The sequence below is a fragment of the Pteronotus mesoamericanus genome, unplaced genomic scaffold (genome assembly GCF_021234165.1).
Source record: "Pteronotus mesoamericanus isolate MK-2021 breed Mesoamerican mustached bat unplaced genomic scaffold, CSHL_Meso_final contig_98, whole genome shotgun sequence".
NCBI classification, from domain to species: Eukaryota; Metazoa; Chordata; class Mammalia; order Chiroptera; family Mormoopidae; genus Pteronotus; species Pteronotus mesoamericanus.
In genome coordinates this window covers 6,804,287-6,823,725 of record NW_026555295.1, presented here as the reverse complement: position 1 = coordinate 6,823,725, position 19,439 = coordinate 6,804,287, and the positions used below count along the sequence as shown (strand labels likewise).

Sequence of the window (19,439 nt, the reverse complement as noted above, 5' to 3'; positions counted from 1 at the left end):
GCTTTCAAGAGGTTCTCAAAGAGGTTTGTGGCTCAAACTTTTTGTATAAACATCCAAGCCTATTAGTTTCCTCCACTAAGGTTAGAGCTCCAGAGCAATCTGTACCTTCCTCATCTTACTGTATTTCACTGTATCATAACTACCCAGTAATTTGTCTCCCCTCTCCTTCCAAATAAATTGTAGAAACAATGAGAGCAGAGAATATCTCTACTTTGTTCATGGTTGTATTTCTAGTATTTTGTCTTGTCTGCCATGAAAGAGATGATCAAAAGCCATTTTTTCAATGAATGAATCAATCATTTATGTAATTAAAGTTGGGATAAGTTTTTAAAAATGCTTTCTAAATAAATGTTCCAATTCTACATCCTTATGTAATAGTCAACAAGAATTTATAATTCAATTAATATAAACTTATTTTGAAGCAAAGTTTTCTAGAATATATTAAATATCTTTTAAGATACAGAGCACATAATTCCATAAAACTTCTTTATAGTTACTCAGCAGTGTAAGGTTTGGATGGGTTTCCTAGCAAATAGAAACTTTTTTATAAGGACACTGCAAGCCTGCTTAACTGAATGAAATTTTGATGGCTTGCAACTGGTCTATCTATAAATTAAACATTTTGCCATGATTTCACATAAAATAATTAAAACCCTAACTTAAAGGTATTTTCAAAATAAGAACTTAGGAGAAATTGAGTCTTTTCCATCATCATGTGGGATTTTTTTTGTAATGTGATAAACAGACTGAAAATCAGAAATAAAATTAATAATTATTAAATTTAAAACCTGTTCAAGAGCTTTTAAAATGAACTTAATTTTAGATATACTGGTATTCCTTCCTCTACCTTGATCTACTATCTTGACAAAAAAAACATTTCAACATTTTCAAAATGTTATTTTTTTCAAAGTTGTGATTTCATCTACTAGAAAATGTAGTTTTGCTTCTCCATCCAAAAGTCCCTGTAAATATTGGTCCTTATGGGTTTTGTTTAACTAAGAATAAAATATCAGAATAACATTACTGAACAGATCAATCTGGAAGAAAAAAATAACCATGTAACATTAAAAACAGTCACATTTATTCTGCTAACATTACACACTAAACTTTATCCTTTAAAAATTTCTAACATTATTTCTAATGGTTTACTTAATTGACATACCGGAAGCTGTGAATGCCCTGAAGTTCCTGCTGTAGAACCTCTTGTGTTGTTGCTATTAAGTCCAATGCTCCAACGAATTCAGAAGTAGATAACAACACCTGTACTGTAGGTTGAGTCTGGTGTACAGTGGCCATTAACTTCAGTTTATTGTATACTTTAACACAATTATTTCTGGTAAGTGCCAGTCTTAAAATGTGTAGTGATCCTTCACACATTACTTTATCAATCTGTGCAATTTTATCTCGAAGCATTTTTACAGCCTGGGAAGTTTTCTTGAGGTAGTCCTGCAATTCGTGTTGAGAGGTCATTGCATGAAAAAATGCTTCTGAACGTAGAGAGATCTGATGAGCAATGTTTACTTCCACAATATCCAGATAATGGCTCAGCTTAAGAGGGAAGGAAAAAAAATCATGGAGTATTATAACTATACCTTCCTTGACTATCCAAATACTTTGTGAAAATAATACAAGATTTCTACATGTGTTTTAAATCCCATTGTGTGAACTGTGTGATATTGGGGTCCTTGATATTGGACATAACAAAATGGAAGGGAGGTCAAAAGAATAGCCCAAAGATTAATAAATGTTATGCAACAGAGTAGAAGAAGGTGATTTACTGTCTTCTGCTGCTCCTGCCATTACTGCCCTCCAAACAAGAACCACTTTCTAGGAAGAAAGAGTACCCCACAGTCATCTCAGACTATCATCTAGTTTCACAAATTCTAAAATCTGAGAGGCAATTATCTCTTTACTGCCAGAGACCTTTGCTATCACCAACACAGCACATAACTGATCTAAAAGATGATTATAGCTACCATTGATTGACCTCTTTTTCCTTTTATGTACCAGGCACTGATATTTTATATACATCATTTTCTAATTTGAACAATCTTGGAATACAGGTAATTATTACTATTCTCATTTTACAGATGTGGAAACTGGGCACTTGAATAAAGTCACGTGGTAAGTAAGTGGCAAAACTAAAATTTGAACCCAGGTCTTCTGACTCAAAAGCTGAAGTTGTTTCTACTGTACCATGCTGCCTCAAAATAAAGAATCCACAAAAGACAGGTTGGTGGTCCAGTCACAAATTATAAGAAGTACTAAAATTAATTTGGATCTTTTTTTAAGGTTGCTTATTTTACATTTCAAAAATTATTCTTTTATTAATTTGTAGAATTCAGTTAATTTCCAATGAATTTTCCTCTTAAAAGGTTGGCAAATGCCTTAAACAATTAGTGCATATATGTTTTTGTAATAGTACCAAGATTAATTCCTAGAGTAACATATATTAAAAATGTTTTTTAATTTCAAATATGGACTTCTAAAACTTGAATTGTCCTTTTTTCCTTTCTAACTGCATACACTTTTCTACATCTTTCTCACTTTTTTACTTGTAGGTTCTTCAACCAATAGCTCAAAATTAATTTAGGCATTATTCTTGAACATGTCAGGAGATTTCACAGTGTACAGTGTTAAAAGGTTACATTAGGACTCATAAGATTGGAAGAGATGGCCACCTATCCTGCTTCCTTAAAACCATGATGAGCATAATATCTTCAGTAAGGCTCCCTCAGTGATCTATTATAATATAAAAAAGATCACAAACAAGAAATTTTCCCACAGTTTAAATCTCTTTGCATTTATACCCTCCTGATGTTGCTCTTCTCATCTTCAATACAGCTGTTCATTTATTTACATAAGAAGCAGTATGGGGACAAAAGTACTAGGGTACACTGCAAGCTAAAATGGACTCAATTTTCAGAGTAATAAATTCGGAATGGGGAACTCCCTCAGGACAGTGTTATTCAGAATGCAGTTTATATGCTGCTGCCAGTCTGTGAATTGTTTAGCAGGTCCATGACAAAAGACAGAACTTTGCTGGAAAGTGAATCAACTACATCACTAAACCCACTGCGTTGTCTTTTTTGTAGAAAGACTTCCTTAAAAGAAAGCAATGCTATGATTCATATTCTAATGCAAACTCCTTATTTCATCACAGGTCAGCACTTTGGGTAGCACTATAGCAGCATACAAATTTCTCTGATCCTGGTTGTAACATCTCCTTTCTCTAAAGCTAGAAAAATAAAACAGCTGATGTCAATCATAGAGTTTGAAACTGCTCTCCTGGAATGTCTTCCATTACTTTTCTAAGAACAGAGCAGAATGAGGAGCCAGAATGCAAATATACCAAACTTGATTCTGCAACTTTCCAAAAAAAAACCCCAACAAACCCCCCCCACCAAACGTTGTTATTTTAGTCACTTCAAACATTTAGCAAGAGAAAATTGTTTCATTTGAATATTAAAGATTTCAGCAACTTATTGATATTCCATTGATCTATTTTTTCCAAAGGCATAATATTTTCATAATCATTTCTTACTAAAATTCTATAAAAGAGACAATTTTTGAAGTATTCCTAAAAGTATCTATACAGATCAATGAGATTTTTATTGGCTTTTGTTGCTTTTCTCTTTTAAGGTATTTTTCTACCAGGAATGTGAAGAAGCGGTCTGGGAGTGAGCCTATGTCTATAAAACCATTGTTTTCATCAGATTTATGAATTTCTGAAGGAAAATCTTTACCAGTGACATGTTGCCAAAGGAAAAAAGTGAATTCATTTTCATTTTTAAATCACTTTTATTTTTCAATTACAGTTAACATATATTATTATGTTAGTTTCAGGTATTCAATCCAATGATTCAACAGTAAATAACTTACTAAGTGATCATCCTGATATATCTGTAAGAAAAGGAATACTCATGATTCTTTTCCTACATTCCTTCTCCTATCCTCCCCAAACTGTCCTTTATTTAGTTACTGAGGAGTACTGGACCTAACTTATTGAATCGTCTTCCTGAGACAAGCTTTCATATTACCAAGAGATGTCAGTAGACTAAAACAAAATGCTTTCTTTTCAGTTTAAGAACCACAGTTTTAGAAAAGCTCTAAACTGAGTGTGTGTCAGGAAGGCAGGGGTGGGGGTGGGGCGGCGGTGACCAGAGATCAAAGGTCTTTGCTTCCTGTTTTAAGATTCTTGATTTGTGAGTTAAGATATTTGTAAAGTTCTACATTTTAAATGACATTCAAGATGTTGATTTCTGAAATATAGAACACTGTGAAAAATTTTAAAGCTGTTGACTAATAACATGCAAAAGACTCGGCTTTGCAAAGCTAAAAATACAATGGGAATATTGGTAAATTTTTCCTTTAAAATAATCACTCTTACTACGTAAATGGGGAAAAACAGTGCCTCAGGTAAGTTGATTTTCTGCGCTTTAAATCATGAGGAATATAAAATTGGCCAATATATTGTTTGGGATAAATGTAAAGCAATTATAATTACATGTTTATCTAATATATATTTTCAATTGAAATTCTATCAACTGCTGTTTCAGATAATCAGTACTCAAATAAGCTTTTCCTTTTTACCAGCAGAACTTGTATTCCATTCAAACAAAATACTATTACTTTATCAGTAAATATTTGAAGGCTTATAATTATCTGTAACAACAAAATGCAATTTAAAAAGTCGTGCTTACTAAATAGCTAAATCTGAACCCACACCAAGCAGCATCACTTAACTACAAAAAATTTTTCTATGTGGAAAAAGTAAAAAAGAAAGTACCTTTTCTTGTAGCAACTTGGAGGAAGCTGCATCACGATTTCCTTTTCCACCAGCAGTATTAAAATGAGACCATGGTAAAACTGAATTAAAAGTTAAAGAATCATCCAAGGCAAAATCTGGTTTCATAAAAATCTATTAAAAAAATGCATTTCCTTGCATTAGAAAAACATCTTTTTTACATCCATTATCCCTTCTAATATCATAAGACCATTAAACAATAATTAATTTGGATCTCATTATAAACATCAAAAGAAAGTGATAACAAGGGTTGAGTTATTTACATAAAAATCTGTAGAAAAGTGTAGAAGTCTCATCTTATCAAGCTAAGCATGCTCATGAAAATAGAAAAATGTGTTTTTGTCTTACCAATGGAGATGATCATTCCATTAAACTTGATCAACTGCACTAAAGCAGTCCCTCTGGGCATATACCAAAGGGAGATATCATACTTATCCTAAAATTTCCATATTATTTCCCACTACTAGTGGGAGTTCTTTTAAATGCCAGATATCAATTTCTCTATACTTATGTTCTCCTGCACAAAATTCTTTCAAAATTGGTTTTAAAGATTAGCCATACACTGAATTTTAAAACCAAAACAAATTCAATTATATGAAAAGCCTACTCTTTTTCTCTTACATATCACATCCATCTGGGTACTAAGCCTTACTCATTATATTTCCTAAATATTGTTTGAATCCCCTCTCTCGTCTACCTCCACAGCATTCCAAAGCAGTTCTTCATTATTTCCGAATTACAGTAAATGGACACTTTAATGATGTCCTCACCCAATCTATTCACTATATTGCTGTGAGACAGCCCTTTAAAATACAACTGAACTAACTTCTCTGTTTAAATCTCTCAGTGGATTCCGATGACCCAGAGGCCAAACTCTTTAGAAAGGCACTGAGAGCCCTTCATTTTTTTGGACCCACTTACCTCTTTTTATCTTGCCATTCCCACTCTTTACAAGTAGAATTTGAGCAGTATTCAACTATCTTCCATACCCTCTTATGTTTAAGTATCTTTATACATGTTTTTGGCCTAGAATGCTCTTGCTTATATTCCTATTCAACCCAATCGAAGGGGCAAGCATGTCTCTTTATATGACACAGAGATTAACCACCTCACCTCTGAACACAGGTATACCATGTACACTTATGTATCTCACACTTAACAAAAATTATTTGCTTAATATGTGTATCTCCCCCCGGACTATCTTCTGTAAGATTGGACTTATAGTTTATTATTCTTTGTATCCCCATAAGTACCTTAGGTACTTGCTCCAGATCTGTCCTGGATTTATCTATGAAAAAAAGGAAAAGGGAAAATATGATTTTTTAAACTTATATTCATTTTATTTCCATAAAATATACTTTGACAAGATTTAATACTATACTAGGTCACAAATAATGACTGAAGTTTCTTTGTTCAACATATTATCTATCAAGTACCTCCTATGTCCCTAACAGTATGCAAAGCACTGAATAAGGCATATATTCAAATAATTTTAATCAATTGTACAGTAGCAATAAAATAACTAAATACATTTTAAGTGAGATCAATTAGTCTACAATGATTAGCTACACAGAAAGCTAGATACGATCTTATTAAGTTTTGATGAGGTTAAGTTTGGCATACTATGTAGTTTTTTAAAAATGAATTGAATTCTAAAATAGAAACACTAGTTTTTTTATTATTCAAAACATCCATTATCCCTTCCAGAATTTCTTTTGATCAAAGATATTTTTAAAAATATTTTAAAATATATTAATTTTCTTTTACATTTCAGTCTGTACCATCTACAAACTTATCTGCAATTAAACCTACTTTATCTTTACCTCACCAATAACATCTCAGACAAGGTCCCCTCCTTTCTCTACAGTGAGTTCACTTCATCAATTACCCTGCCTCTCTCCCTATCTTCAACCTCTTCCTCCTTTTGAGAGCATTTTCCTTCCAACATATAAACATGTTTCGTTCTCTCCTATTAAAAAAAAAACAAAAACAAAACCAGAAAGAGAGAAAGGAGGAAAGGAAGGGAGGGAGGGAGGAAAGGAAGGGAGGGAGGAAAGGGAGGAAGGGAGGGAGGAAAGGGAGGAAGGGAGGAGATGAAGGGAGGAAAGGGAGGGAGGGAGGGAGGGAGGAAAGGAAGGGAGGGAAGGAGATGAGAGGGAGGGAGGGAAAGGGGGAGGGAGAGAAAGGAAAGAAAGAAAAAAGAAGGGAGGGAGGGAGGAAAGGAAGAAGGAGGGGGAAGAAAGAAAAAGAGTGAAAGAAGGAAGGAAGGAAGGATTAACACAGGGCTCAGACTAGACTGAGGCAAAGGAGGACTTGGGTGTAAGACTAAAAAAAGCACTCTCTCTCAGGTTTATGCCTCTCTTGCCTCATCTTGTCCGGGGCATGCAAAAACATTCTTCCACTCTGTTCCCTCTGTAGTCAATACCCTGTATCTCAGATCTTCAAGTCACATTCACACTGGTAGCCTCCATTTCTTTCTCTTGAACTCATACCTTAATATATAGTATCGAGGTTTCTGTAACCACCACTCCAGTCTAAATGCTCTCCCCTAAGAGCCCCTAAATTACCAAACCCATGAAGACTTCTCAGTGTACAAATTGAAGTATTCTGACATTGTAGATTAATCATTCTCACTTTGAAATTCTCACTACCTTTCATTTCAATAGCAGAACTCTGTCTACTTTCTCTCTTTCTGGTTTTGTTTTTGTTTTGTTTTTTTTAATAGGAGAGAAGTGGCAATAGCCCTCTTACCACTTCTTTATAGTCTCCTTCAAAAGTACCTCACTTTCTATCTGCCCCTTAAAAGTGACAGCTCCTTAGTGTTCTATCATCAGTTCTTTTCCTCTCACTATTCACACATCCTTCCTGGATAATGCCATCCATGCCCTTGGATTCAAGTACCATATTATCTAGAATATTGTCTATGATAATGTCTACTATACCTGTATCTCCAGCCCAGATCTCTTTCCTGAGCTCCAGGCTGCATACCAGACATCTTCTTTGCAAAAGTATTGTACAATGAAACCAGTCTCCATGTCCTCCAAAATTCTTCCTCTTGTATTGTCTTTCTCACTAAATTGTATCAGCTGCCCAAGCAAGAAATCTGGGAGTCATCCTTGAATCAATTTGTTCTATCATCAAAAACTAAGTGACCACCAAAACCTGTGCCTCAATCTCTTAAAGGCCTAACTTCCTCTCTTCTTTATTATAACTGCTATTTGGGGCCACGTAATTTCTCACTTATACTGATGCAATAGCCTCCAACTGTCTCCTTGTCTCCAGTTTTATGATCATTCAAAAATGTATTATCCCCAACTGTTTTCACAGTGAAGTGTGTAACCATAAATCTGATTATGTCTGATTAAAAGATTTTTTAGCTCTATACTGCTTTAAGAAAATATTCCTTAGCATGGCATACAAGGCTCTTGATCTGACTCCCACCTATTTCTTCAGCTTCTTTTCTTGACCCTGGTAGAGTCAATAGACTGAACTCCTGCAGTCCCTTTAACATGCTAATTTATCACTTGACTCTATAGCTTTGCACAAACTGTTTCCTGTTCCTGTAATGCCTTCTCTCACATAAATCTTTCTCAATAGCGGGTTTAAAATGCAGGCTATCGTCATCAACTCCAGGAAATCTTCTAAGGCTAAGAGCTCTATACATTACCATGCTGAACTTAATGCTTGATATACAGTGCTGCAATTTTTGGTTTATTTTTTTTAAACCTTACTGAGGAGACCATCAGCTTCTTGATGAGAGGGACTATTTCTTATTTATGTATTTTTAAGCAACAAGCACAGTACCAAGCATCCAGATATTAAATATGTATTTGTTGAAGATAACACTACCATCAGACCCAAGATTTTCTCTAAAAGCTTTCAGAAAAGATTGTAATTGTAAGGTATAAAAGTTTCACTAGAAATAAAAATTACAGGTGGGACAGCCAGCAAGTCCCAAAATATTGTGTTCATTAATATTTATGCTATGCTATATAGCACATATTCATCTACATCTTATCTACAAATAGCACATATTCATACCATGAGTATGTAAGAGAGTCCTGTCAAAGGTATCTTTAGGAGGACAAATATTCTTGCATCTCTCGTGAATCTTCTCTCTCTGATAAAAGGACAATTAATAAATAATGTGATCAATGGTATGTGGTAATATGTATCGTATATTCAAAGAATCAACATGTTTCACAACTTAGTATCAGATATACCAAATTAGTTCTATGATTTTTAAATATGAAACCATTAGCCTCTTGAACTTTTATATAAATAACAAGTATGCTTAATAAACGAAATATCACTGAGATATATAAACACCTATATACTTATACTTGTCCATTTTACATAATTAGTAAAATCTCCACAAATTTGGAATGAAGTGGGAAAGCAAATGAAAAATTACTTTATATAACAAAAATCAAGTAAGAAATAATTTTTTAAAACAAGGAAGAAATTTTGAGAACATACCTAAGATAGTTATTAGTTGAAATTGAGTAAAAAAAAAAAAAGTCTGCTCTGATTTCAGATTAAATAACCACTAACAACACTGTCACCTTTTCAGAGATACCACAAATAGGACACATGGGAAAGTGCAGTGTGTTAACGAAAGAACACTGGGCTAGTCGTATTCAGAGTTCTGATAGTTCTGTCAGAAACTACACAGATCTTTCAAAGTGGCTGTACCAGTTTGCATCCCTAATCACAATGAATGAGAATTCCTATTAGTCCACATCCTTGCCAGCATTCGGTGTTGTCAGTGTTTTGGATTTTTGCCATTCTAAATATTTTTTAATTGATTTTGGAGAGAGAGGAAGGTAGAGAGAGAGCAAGAAACATTGATTTGTTGTTACAGTTATTTATTTTTTAATCCTCACCTGAGGATACATTTAGTGACTTTTAGAGAAGAAAGCAGAGAATGAGAGAGGATCATCAATGTGAGAAATAAACATTGCCCGGTTGCCTCCTGCACACATCCCAACCAGGAATCAAACCTGGAACTCAGGTATGTGCCCTGACTAGGAATCAAACCCACAACCTTCTGATGTACTGGATGAAGCTCCAATCAACTAAACCACCTGGCCAGGGCAGGGCTGTTATTCCACTTACTTAGGTATTCATTGGTTGATTCTTGTAGGTGCCTTGACCTAGGATTGAACCCCTAACCTTTCCTTCCACGGACAATGTTCTAACCAGCTGAGCTATTTGGCCAGGACAGATTTTTGCCATTCCGATACATATGCAGTGGCATCTCATGTTTTAATTTGCAATTCCCTGATGACATATAACGATGATGAGCATTTTTGATACATTTATTTAACCATATTTGGTGAAGACATTTGTTCAGCTCTTTTGGGGGTGGGGGGGGGGGTGGGGTGTGTGTGTGTGTGTGTGTGTGTGTGTGTTAAAATCACATAACATAAAATTTACCATTTAAAACCATTAGTGATGTTGACCATCTTTTCATGTTCTTATTGGTCATTTGTATATCTCCTCCAAAGAAATATCTATTCAAGTCCTTTGCCCATTTTTTAAATTGGGTTGTTTTCTTACTGAGTTTTAAGAGTTCTTTGTATATTTTGGATACCAGTCCTTTATCACTTATATTTTCTTCCAGTCTCCCTTCTCTTAACAGTGTCCTTCATATAGTACAAGTTTTTAATTTTTACGAAATCAATATGTCAACTTTTTCTTTCATTGATTGTGCTTTTGATGCCATATCTAAAAAATAATCACCAAACTCAAGGTCATAAATATTCTCCTATGCTATCTTCTAGAAGTTTTACACTTTTGCATTTTACATTTTGGTATATGAGCCTTTTTGCTCTAATTTCTTTGAAAGGTATAAGTAGTCTGCATCTAAATTTTTTTTTTTTTACATGTGGATGTCTAGTTGTTCCAACACCATTTACTCAAAACTCTCCTTTCATGACTGAATTGTCTTTGTGCCTTTGTCAAAAATCAGTTGGCCATGTTTGTATAGGTCTATTTCTGAGCTGTCTATACTACTTCTCTTATTTATAATATCTGTTCTTTCACCAGTGCCACACTGTCTGAATTACTGTAGCTTTACAATAAGTCCTGAAGTCAGGCAGTATCAATCCTCCAAATTTGTTCTTATCCTTCAATAATGTGTTAGTTATTCTCTTTTCCCTTTCCATATGAACTTTGGAATCAGCTTCTTAATATCTAACAAATAAATTGCTGGGATTTTAATTAGGATTGCATTGACTCTATAGAGCAAGTTGGGAAAACAGAGTTGTTGACAATATAGAGTACTCCTATCTATGTATAAAGGGAATCTCTCTCGATTTATTCAGACCTTCTTTGATTTCATCAGAATTTTGTTGTTCTCCTTACACAGATATTACACCTATTTTGTTAGGTATACCTAAGTATTTCATTTTCTTTGGTGCTAATGTAAATGGTGGTGTGTTTTCAATTCAAATTCCAACTGGACACCACTAGTATATAAGAAAGCAAACTTTTGTAATAGTATACTTGTATCCTGCAACCCTGCTATATAATTGCTAATTAGTTCCAAAAAGTTTCTTTTTTGATTCTCTGGGATTTTCTACACAGACAACCATGACATCTGTGAATAAACATAGTTTTATTTCTTCCTTCCCAATTTGTGTACTTTTCATTTCCTTTTCTTGTCTCGCTTCATTAGTTAGGGTTTCCAGTATGATGTTGACAAGTAATGGGTGTGAAGGAACAACCTTACCTTGTTCCTGAGCTTAAGGGAAAGCCTCTGGTTTCTCACCAGTAGCTGTATAGTTTTTGTAGATATTATTTATCCAGCTGACAAAGTTCCTCTATGTTCCTGGTTTGCTGAGAGGTTTGCTTTTTTTCTTAATCACGAATCCATATTGAATTCTGTCAAATGTTTTCTCTATATGTATTAATAAAAACATAGGATTTTTCTTCTTTATCCTGTCAATGTGCTGGATCACACTAATTGCTTTCTGAATAGTGAACCAGCCATGCAAATCTTACTTGGCTGTGATATATAATTCTTTTTATACATTTTTGTGTTTGACTTTCTAATACAGCAATTTTCTACCAGTATGCCACAGCACACTGATGTATCATAAGAATCTTTAAAATATGCAATACTTGACCAGTTAGTCAGAGTCACTGACCTCTTTTCCCTTAGTCTGTCAAATAAAAAAAATGACAACAGTCAGCGAACAATAGCCATCTGGTATGAATGAATCAAAATCATACTTAATTTTTTGTCAGATCAGCAAAAAACTATATATTTTGGTTTGCCACAGAACTCTAGTTTATGTGTGCCAGGAATGAGAAAGGTTGGAAATTGCAGTTCTAATATTTTGTTAAGAATTTTTACATCCTTCTTCATGAGAGATATTGGTCTATAGTTTTCCTTACTTATAACATCTTTGCCTAGGTACTTCTGGTAGAGACGGAGGCGTAAGTAAACATGCCTTACTTCCACAAACAACTATAGCAAAAAATACAGCAACACTACAAAACAAATATCATGCAGAACTGGCAGCAAATTGAGCTGTGCGTAAGTCTGACAATCAAGGATTTAAAGAAGCCACATTCATCCAGGAACGTAGGAGGGGTGAAGATGCATAGATGTGCAGAGAGATGTGGAGATGGGAACTGGCAGTCCCACATCCACATGTGGTGGTTAAAATTCAAGAGGGATACCTCGGGAGCAAGGGATCCCAGCCCCAGTCCAGACCACCTGGGTCAGGGTCCCAGCACCAGGAAAATAAGTCCCCATAACTTCTGGCTATAAAAAAACAGTGAGGGTTGGGGCAATAGAAGAAGCTGCGTCCTCTTAAAAGGCCCACAACAGACTTAGGACTCATGCAGACTCACGCCCTCAGGGTTTCAACACCAGGGCAAGAGCTGGAAGGGCACTAGTGGTATGTGGAGAGAAAGTGAGTACAAGTGGGGAGACAGCTTCATCCTGGGCACAACTCCAGAGGCCAGGTAGCAGCACTGTCCCCTCTTTGAGCCCTCTCCCACACGGAACAACAAAGCTGTGACACAGTGGCCCCATCCTGGTGATTACCTAAGGCTCCACCTAAATTAACAGTTGCATTAAGACCCAGAGTCAGAGTAGTTCTACCTAATACACAGAAACAAACACAGGGAAGCTGCCAAAATGAGGAGACAAAGAAATATGCCCAAATGAAAGAACAGAACAAAACTCCAGAAAAACAACTAAATGAAATGGAGATAAGTTCAAAACATTGTTATCAGGATGCTCCAGGAACTCACTGGGTACTTGAACGGCATAAAAAGGATCTAGGCAGAAATAGAGGTTGCATTAAATGAAAATAAAGAAAAATCTACATGGAACCAACAGTGTAGAGGATAAAACCAAGAATCAAATCAACAATTTGGAACATAAGGAAGGAAAAAACATTCAATCAGAATGGCAGGGAGAAAAAAGAATTAAAAAAAAAACAAGGATAGGCTTAGGAACCTCTGGGACATCTTTAATGTACCAACATCCAAATCATAGGGGTGCCAGAAGGAGAAAAGGAAGAGCAAGAAATTGAAAACTTATTTGAAAAAATAAAGAAAACTTCCCTAATTTGCTGAAGGAAATAGACATACAAGTCCAGGAAGCACAGAGAGCCCCAAACAAGAATGGACCTAAAGAGGATCACACCAAGACACATCATAATTAAAATGTCAAATGTTAAAGATAAAGAGAGAATCTTAAAAGCAGCAAGAGAAAAACAGAGAATTACCTACAAAGGAGTTTCCGTAAGATGGTAAGCTGATTTCTCAAAAGAAGGGACTAGCAGGCTAGAAGGGACTGGCAAGAAGTATTCAAAGTGATGAAAAGCAAGGACCTACAGCCTAGATTACTGTATCCAGCAAAGCTATGATTTAGGATTGAAGAGTAGATAAAGTGCTTCCCAGACAAGGAAAAACTACAGAAGTTCATCATCACCAAGCCATTATTACATGAAATACTAAAGGGAATTACATAAGAAAAAGACCAAAACTATGAATATTAAAATGGCAATAAATTCACAACCATCAATAATTGAACCCAAATAACAAATTAAGCAAACAAGCAGAACAACAGTAACAGAATCATAGACATGGATATTATTTGTAGGGTTATCACTTGAGAGGGGTAAGAGGGAAATGGGGAGAAAGGTCAAGGGATTAAGAAGCACAAATTGGTTAGACAGGGGGATGTTAAGAATAGTATAGGTATTGGAGTAGCCAAAAACTTGTATGCATGATGCATGGACATTAATTAAGGCTGCAAGGAGGGGATGCTGGAGGGAACGAGGGTTCTGGATGGAGAGGGGCAAAGGGGAAAAAACTGGGGCAACTATAATAGCATAATCAATAAAATATATTTTAAAAAATCTTTGTCTAATTTTAGTATTAAGTTAATGCTAGCCTCATAAAATATATTAGAGAATATCCCCTTTGATTCTATTCTTCTGGAATAGAATACAAAGAAATGTTTTGAGAGTTTACTATTGATCCAATTTTTTTAAGTATAAGCCTATTCAGTGTACTTATTTTTCACGTATAAGTTATAGTAGATTGTGTCTTTCAAGGAATTGGTACATTTCATCTGTACTATCAAATTTGTGGGTACAGAGTTGTTCATAACATTCTTTCATTATACTTTTAATGTCCATGGGATCATTAATAATTTATGTCTTCTGTTTTTCTTTTCTTTCTGTTTTTTTAAAGATGTTTTCTGCATGGCTTATCTCTTCAGTCATTGTCCACAGAACTCTGAGAAGCTGCAGAAATATACAGGTACAGACTCAAGGTCCAGCTTTCTCTCCAACACTGCAGAAAGGGACTGTCCATCACAAGGCAGAGCCCTATGCTCCACTACACCACCTGGACAGAGACTCAAGGGGAGTGATCTCCCAGGGGTATCCATGTTAGATTCTCTCTTTTTTTCTTAAGTTGGTTAAAGGTCTGTCAAATTTATTCGTCTTTTCAAAGAACCAGCTTTTGGTTTTGATTTTCTCTACTGAATTCCTGCTTACAATTTTACTGATTTATGCTCTGATTTTTATTATTTCTTTTCTTCTGCTTACTTTAAATTTAATTTGCTCTTCTTTTTCTGGTTTCCTAAAGTGGATGCTTGATTATTCATTTTAGATCTTTCTTCTTTCTTAATAAATGCATTCAATGTTATTAAATTTCCTAAGCACTGCTTTCACTTCAACCCACACATTTTGATATGTTTCTATCAACATTTCCTTAAGTTCACTGATCGTTTCCTCTGCCATTCCAAGTCTATTGAGAAATCCATCAAAGGCATTATTCATACGTTAGTGTTTTAATTTGTAGCATTTTCTTTTGATTCTTCCGTACAGTTTGCATTTCTCTGCTTACATTACCCATTTATTCTTACATGTTATACACATTTTCCATTGGAACCCTCAGCATATTAACCACAGTTGTTTTAAATTCCCAGGTCAGATAACTCCAACATTGCTGCCATATTTGTAGCTTGTCCTGGTACTTTCTGTCTCTTTAAGCAGTATGTGTTGTTTTTATTATATATTTTAACTTTTTTGGTTGAAATCCACATATGATGTACTGGATAAAAAGAACTGAGGTAAATAGGCCTTTAACTGCAAGGTCTTATGTCTACCTGGCTAGGAAGTAGGCTGTATTTACTGTTTACTGTAGCTACAGGTGTGAGAGGCTAAAATTTCCTATGGTATCCTCGTTTTGATCTTCCTTGCTGCAGTCTTTAGAGACTTCTTAAGTAAAGTCTGAGACATGCAAGCCTTTCCATTGTATTCCCCTATTACTATACAGGTTCCCTACTGACGCGGTGGTAAGGTGTGGGAGGAGGGGAAGCATTCTACAGTCTTTTGATTAGGTCTCAGTCTTTTAGTAAGTCGTGTCCCTGGACTGTGACTTTCAAATAGCTTCTCAGTTGTTGATTTTAAGTTTGTTCAGATTTTTTCTTCTTGTGAGGACCAAGGTAAAAACTTCCAAGTTCCTTACATGCTGAACCAGAAGTATTTTTTAGCTTTTTAAGAAATTGCAAAACTACTTTCCAAAAGGGTTTTACCAATTTAAATTCTCACCAATAGTGTATGGGAATTCTACTTACTACACCAGGGCTGGTAATAGGGTGAGGCAAGTAAGGAGCCATGGGTAGAGTATTTAAGGAGGCACCTATTTTCAGATTCTGCTGCCCCTTCATATTTTACACCCTGAGCACCTCACGTACCGCATCCTAGAACTGGTCTTGTCCTCCACATGGTCACCAAAATGGGAAAAAATATGTGCAGACTTGGTATTTTTTTTCTTACATGTTTGGTAGAATTCAACAGAGAAGCCATCTGGACCTGAGTTTTCTTTGTAGAAAGGTATTTAACTATACATTAATTTCTTCAATAAAGATAAAGCTATTTGGGTTACCTATTTCTTCTTGATAGAGCTCTGGTAATTTCTGTCATTCAAGGAATATGTCAATTCATCTAAGTTGTTAAATTTACTGGCATAAAGTTATTCATATTTCATTATCAGCCTTTTTCTCTCTTTAGAATTTGTAGTGATGTCTCATTCTTGTTATTGGTGATTTTGTCTTCTTTCTTTTGTTCCTGATCAGTATTGCTAGAGGTTTGTCAATTTTATTGGTCTTTTCATAAATAACCCAGCTTTGGGTTTCACTGATTTTTTTGTATTGTTTCTCTATTTTCTATTTCATTCATTTTGACTTTGATATTTATTTCTTCTGTTTGGTTTAAATTTGCTCCTCTTTTTATATTAGGAATATGTAATTCTGAAAAATCACTATAATAAAAGAAATGTATTTATATAAATCTAAGCAAAGAATTAAATACAACCTAGTACAGAATGTATATGAGCAAAAAAGAATACAATATGTTCCTCAAAGACTCTTGGTCAAAATCCATTATAAATCAAATTAAAAGAATTTCTATTACTTTTGACCTTACTATAACTAACTTCAAGATTAGATATTACCTGAGAGATTTCCTGTTGATATACTGTAAAATGTTCCTTGCTGATCTGTGGGAGGTAGAATGAAGGTATGACTTCAGTGTCCACAAAGTCCAATCCCCATGTTTTTGTGAAGAAGTCAGATTCTCTTTTTGCTAATCTAGGATCATTTAATGCTGCTGGGAGATTTACTTTGGAATGATATATAGTCCATCTATGTTGATCTGTAACTAGAGATGGGGCAACACATATACTAATTGAATCACCTGCAAAAAGTAAACAAGAGGACTCTGTAAAGTAAGTTCTATGTTTGAAAGTATGTCCTAGAAAAATAAAAATGGTTAGATTCTACATTATACAAAGCAACTAACTCTCCTCTTTAGCAAATGTTTTAATAAAAATCAATCTGGTTAAATAAACTTGAACTTTCTGTATCAATTACCAAAGGAGGGAAAAACATGTACAAGATAAAAGATATGCAAAATTTAAGGGCTATAGTTGCAGGGTGAGTTAGGTGATAAAGACAGTCTTCTAATAATTCCTTTCCTTACTGTACAATTTCTCCAACTTTTTTCCACATCGAAACTCTTCTACCTCTATTGAATATCTTCTATCCTTCCATATTCCAGTTCCCCCTACCCCCCATACATAGGCCTTTCTTCTGCTGTACCATGGCAGACAGGACTGGTTCTAAAATTTTTTATTTATTAGATAACACAAATGTTGCTGTGACGTTAACCACAGAGGAAAGGAAAACTCACAGTTGATTCTTATTATTCACAGTAGTTCTGTTCTAGTGAGTCACTGAACACTTAATTAGCAAATACTGAACCACTGCTCCTAGTGGAAATACAGGGTTAGATTCCTGCAAGTCTCTGGTCACAATATTTTTATCAACTTATTAATACAGAATCTTGTGCATGTCTATTTAAAGACAATTTATGTAATATATATAGTTCATTCATAAATATTGAACTCATGGCTAACACAATTATAACTCAAACCAGAATGAAGCTTAACACACCTATTTTCTTCATAAGGCACATTAGTCTTCTCCTGCTTAGGAACACTAGAAAGCACTTCAGCCTTATATTTGGGAACCTTTTAAAAAGCAAAATCACCAACAAAAGGCATAAAAATGCAAAAATCATGGTACTAAATAGACTACATAGAAGACACCTGTTTACAGCATGACAGCTGACACAAGAAGGCAGCACGAGAAGTGTTGCCTTGCTCAACCTCAGGTGGGAATGTGTACATCAGGCGATTTAAATTTTTTATTCCTCTTTGTGTGTCTGCAAATGACAACAAATGTGCCAAAAATATTGATTTTGGGGTTACAAATAAGTTTTAAGGAGTTGGCAAATTTGCAAATATGAAAACTATAAATAATGAGAACTGACAGTATTATGTTTAACTAAAGATCTTTCGATCTGTACCTACATTTTCAAAACATTTTTTACATTTATGTAAATAACGTATTATATGAAAATGCATGAAAACAACTATATTCCAATATCCTAACGTACTTAGTTCCAAATCATTTATATCTCTTCAGATAAAATTTACTCTTCTAAGATAAGTATATGAAATCTGTCTACTCATTTAAAGATAATACAAACCCTAAAAAAAAAAGCATTACCTGTGGGTTCCTTGGGACACACATCTGGCAGTGACTGCACAGGTCGAATGTGTTTAGTTGGATCTACCTCTTTTTTAAAGAAAACATCACTGCTGCTTCCTTGAGGCACTGGTGAAGAACTGTGGCTTGAAGCCATTGCATAAAATCACCACTCAACTGAAAATGAGTAAGAAACAAATAATCAAGATACTTGATATAAATCAAAATTCATCTGCAGGGTGGGGCAACAGTAGGTTTACTGTTAGTTGTGAGTATGTGAAACACAGTTAACAAAGCTGCTACAATAACCATAACCTGCATGTCTTTTTTCCATAACAAACTGTAAACCTATTTTTGTCCCACCCCATATACGTATTATGCATGTCACAAACTATCTTACAAAAACAGACACATTACTCAAAATCCCCAAGTACACAATTTGAATATTCACTGCTGAGAGTGACTCAATATTTATTTAGTTTGCAAGAAAGTTATTTGTCCTTATTTAAAAAGTATTGTTCTCAAAGTGACCTATCCTTAATCTTTTCTTAATCTTAATCCAAAGTGCAAATAGATAGCAAAGCTGTAATCAATATCTATTAAAAAGGAAAACATTCCATTCATTCAACAAGTATACAGTAATTATGCTTTATAGGAAAATGGGTAAGTACACGCTTTTCTGAAATGTGACTCCCTGGATTCATATCCCAGCTTCATATACCAGCAGTATAACCTTGAAGAAATTTACTTGACTTTTGTGTGCTTTATCTCATCTGTAAAAAGGGGGAAAAAAAGAGATCTCATCTCATAAACATGACATAACAAAGGAATGGATATATGTAAAGCATTTAAAAATGCCCGCCTCAAAGTCTGTGTTCATAAATGTTATCATTATATTTATTATTACTATATGACTGTCAATGATTATAAAAGTCTCATTCTTCAAGGTACCTGCAATTAAGTTATCAAAACACTAAGCAAAATGTCAGTTAACCTATGTCTATGTTTCTTAGTAAGCACTGAAAGAATTGGTGGACAACA

The 19,439-nt window shown here is 34.6% G+C and overlaps 1 protein-coding gene and 1 non-coding gene across 7 annotated transcripts in view; both read right to left on the bottom strand.

Moving 5' to 3' along the window:
- Positions 1 to 19,439, bottom strand: part of VPS54 (VPS54 subunit of GARP complex) — a 99,694-nt gene that overhangs the window by 60,394 nt on the left and 19,861 nt on the right. For 5 of the 6 annotated variants that reach the window (XR_008530301.1, XM_054586895.1, XM_054586896.1 and 2 more), the window contains 6 exons: positions 18,420 to 18,575; positions 16,802 to 17,043; positions 8,849 to 8,927; positions 6,061 to 6,095; positions 4,790 to 4,921; positions 1,163 to 1,548 (listed from right to left, as the gene is read on the bottom strand). Coding sequence is in view for 5 of the 6 variants with exons in the window: in XM_054586895.1 (XP_054442870.1) it covers positions 1,163 to 1,548; positions 4,790 to 4,921; positions 6,061 to 6,095; positions 8,849 to 8,927; positions 16,802 to 17,043; positions 18,420 to 18,555 (1,010 nt within the window). In the remaining variant the exon portion in view is untranslated. The remainder of the gene's footprint in view (positions 1 to 1,162; positions 1,549 to 4,789; positions 4,922 to 6,060; positions 6,096 to 8,848; positions 8,928 to 16,801; positions 17,044 to 18,419; positions 18,576 to 19,439) is intronic. The other variant, XM_054586897.1, reaches the window with a different exon arrangement.
- LOC129081408 (small nucleolar RNA SNORA73 family) lies at positions 14,529 to 14,734 on the bottom strand. The gene has a single exon (XR_008530307.1). It is a non-coding gene; the product is annotated as a small nucleolar RNA SNORA73 family (small nucleolar RNA).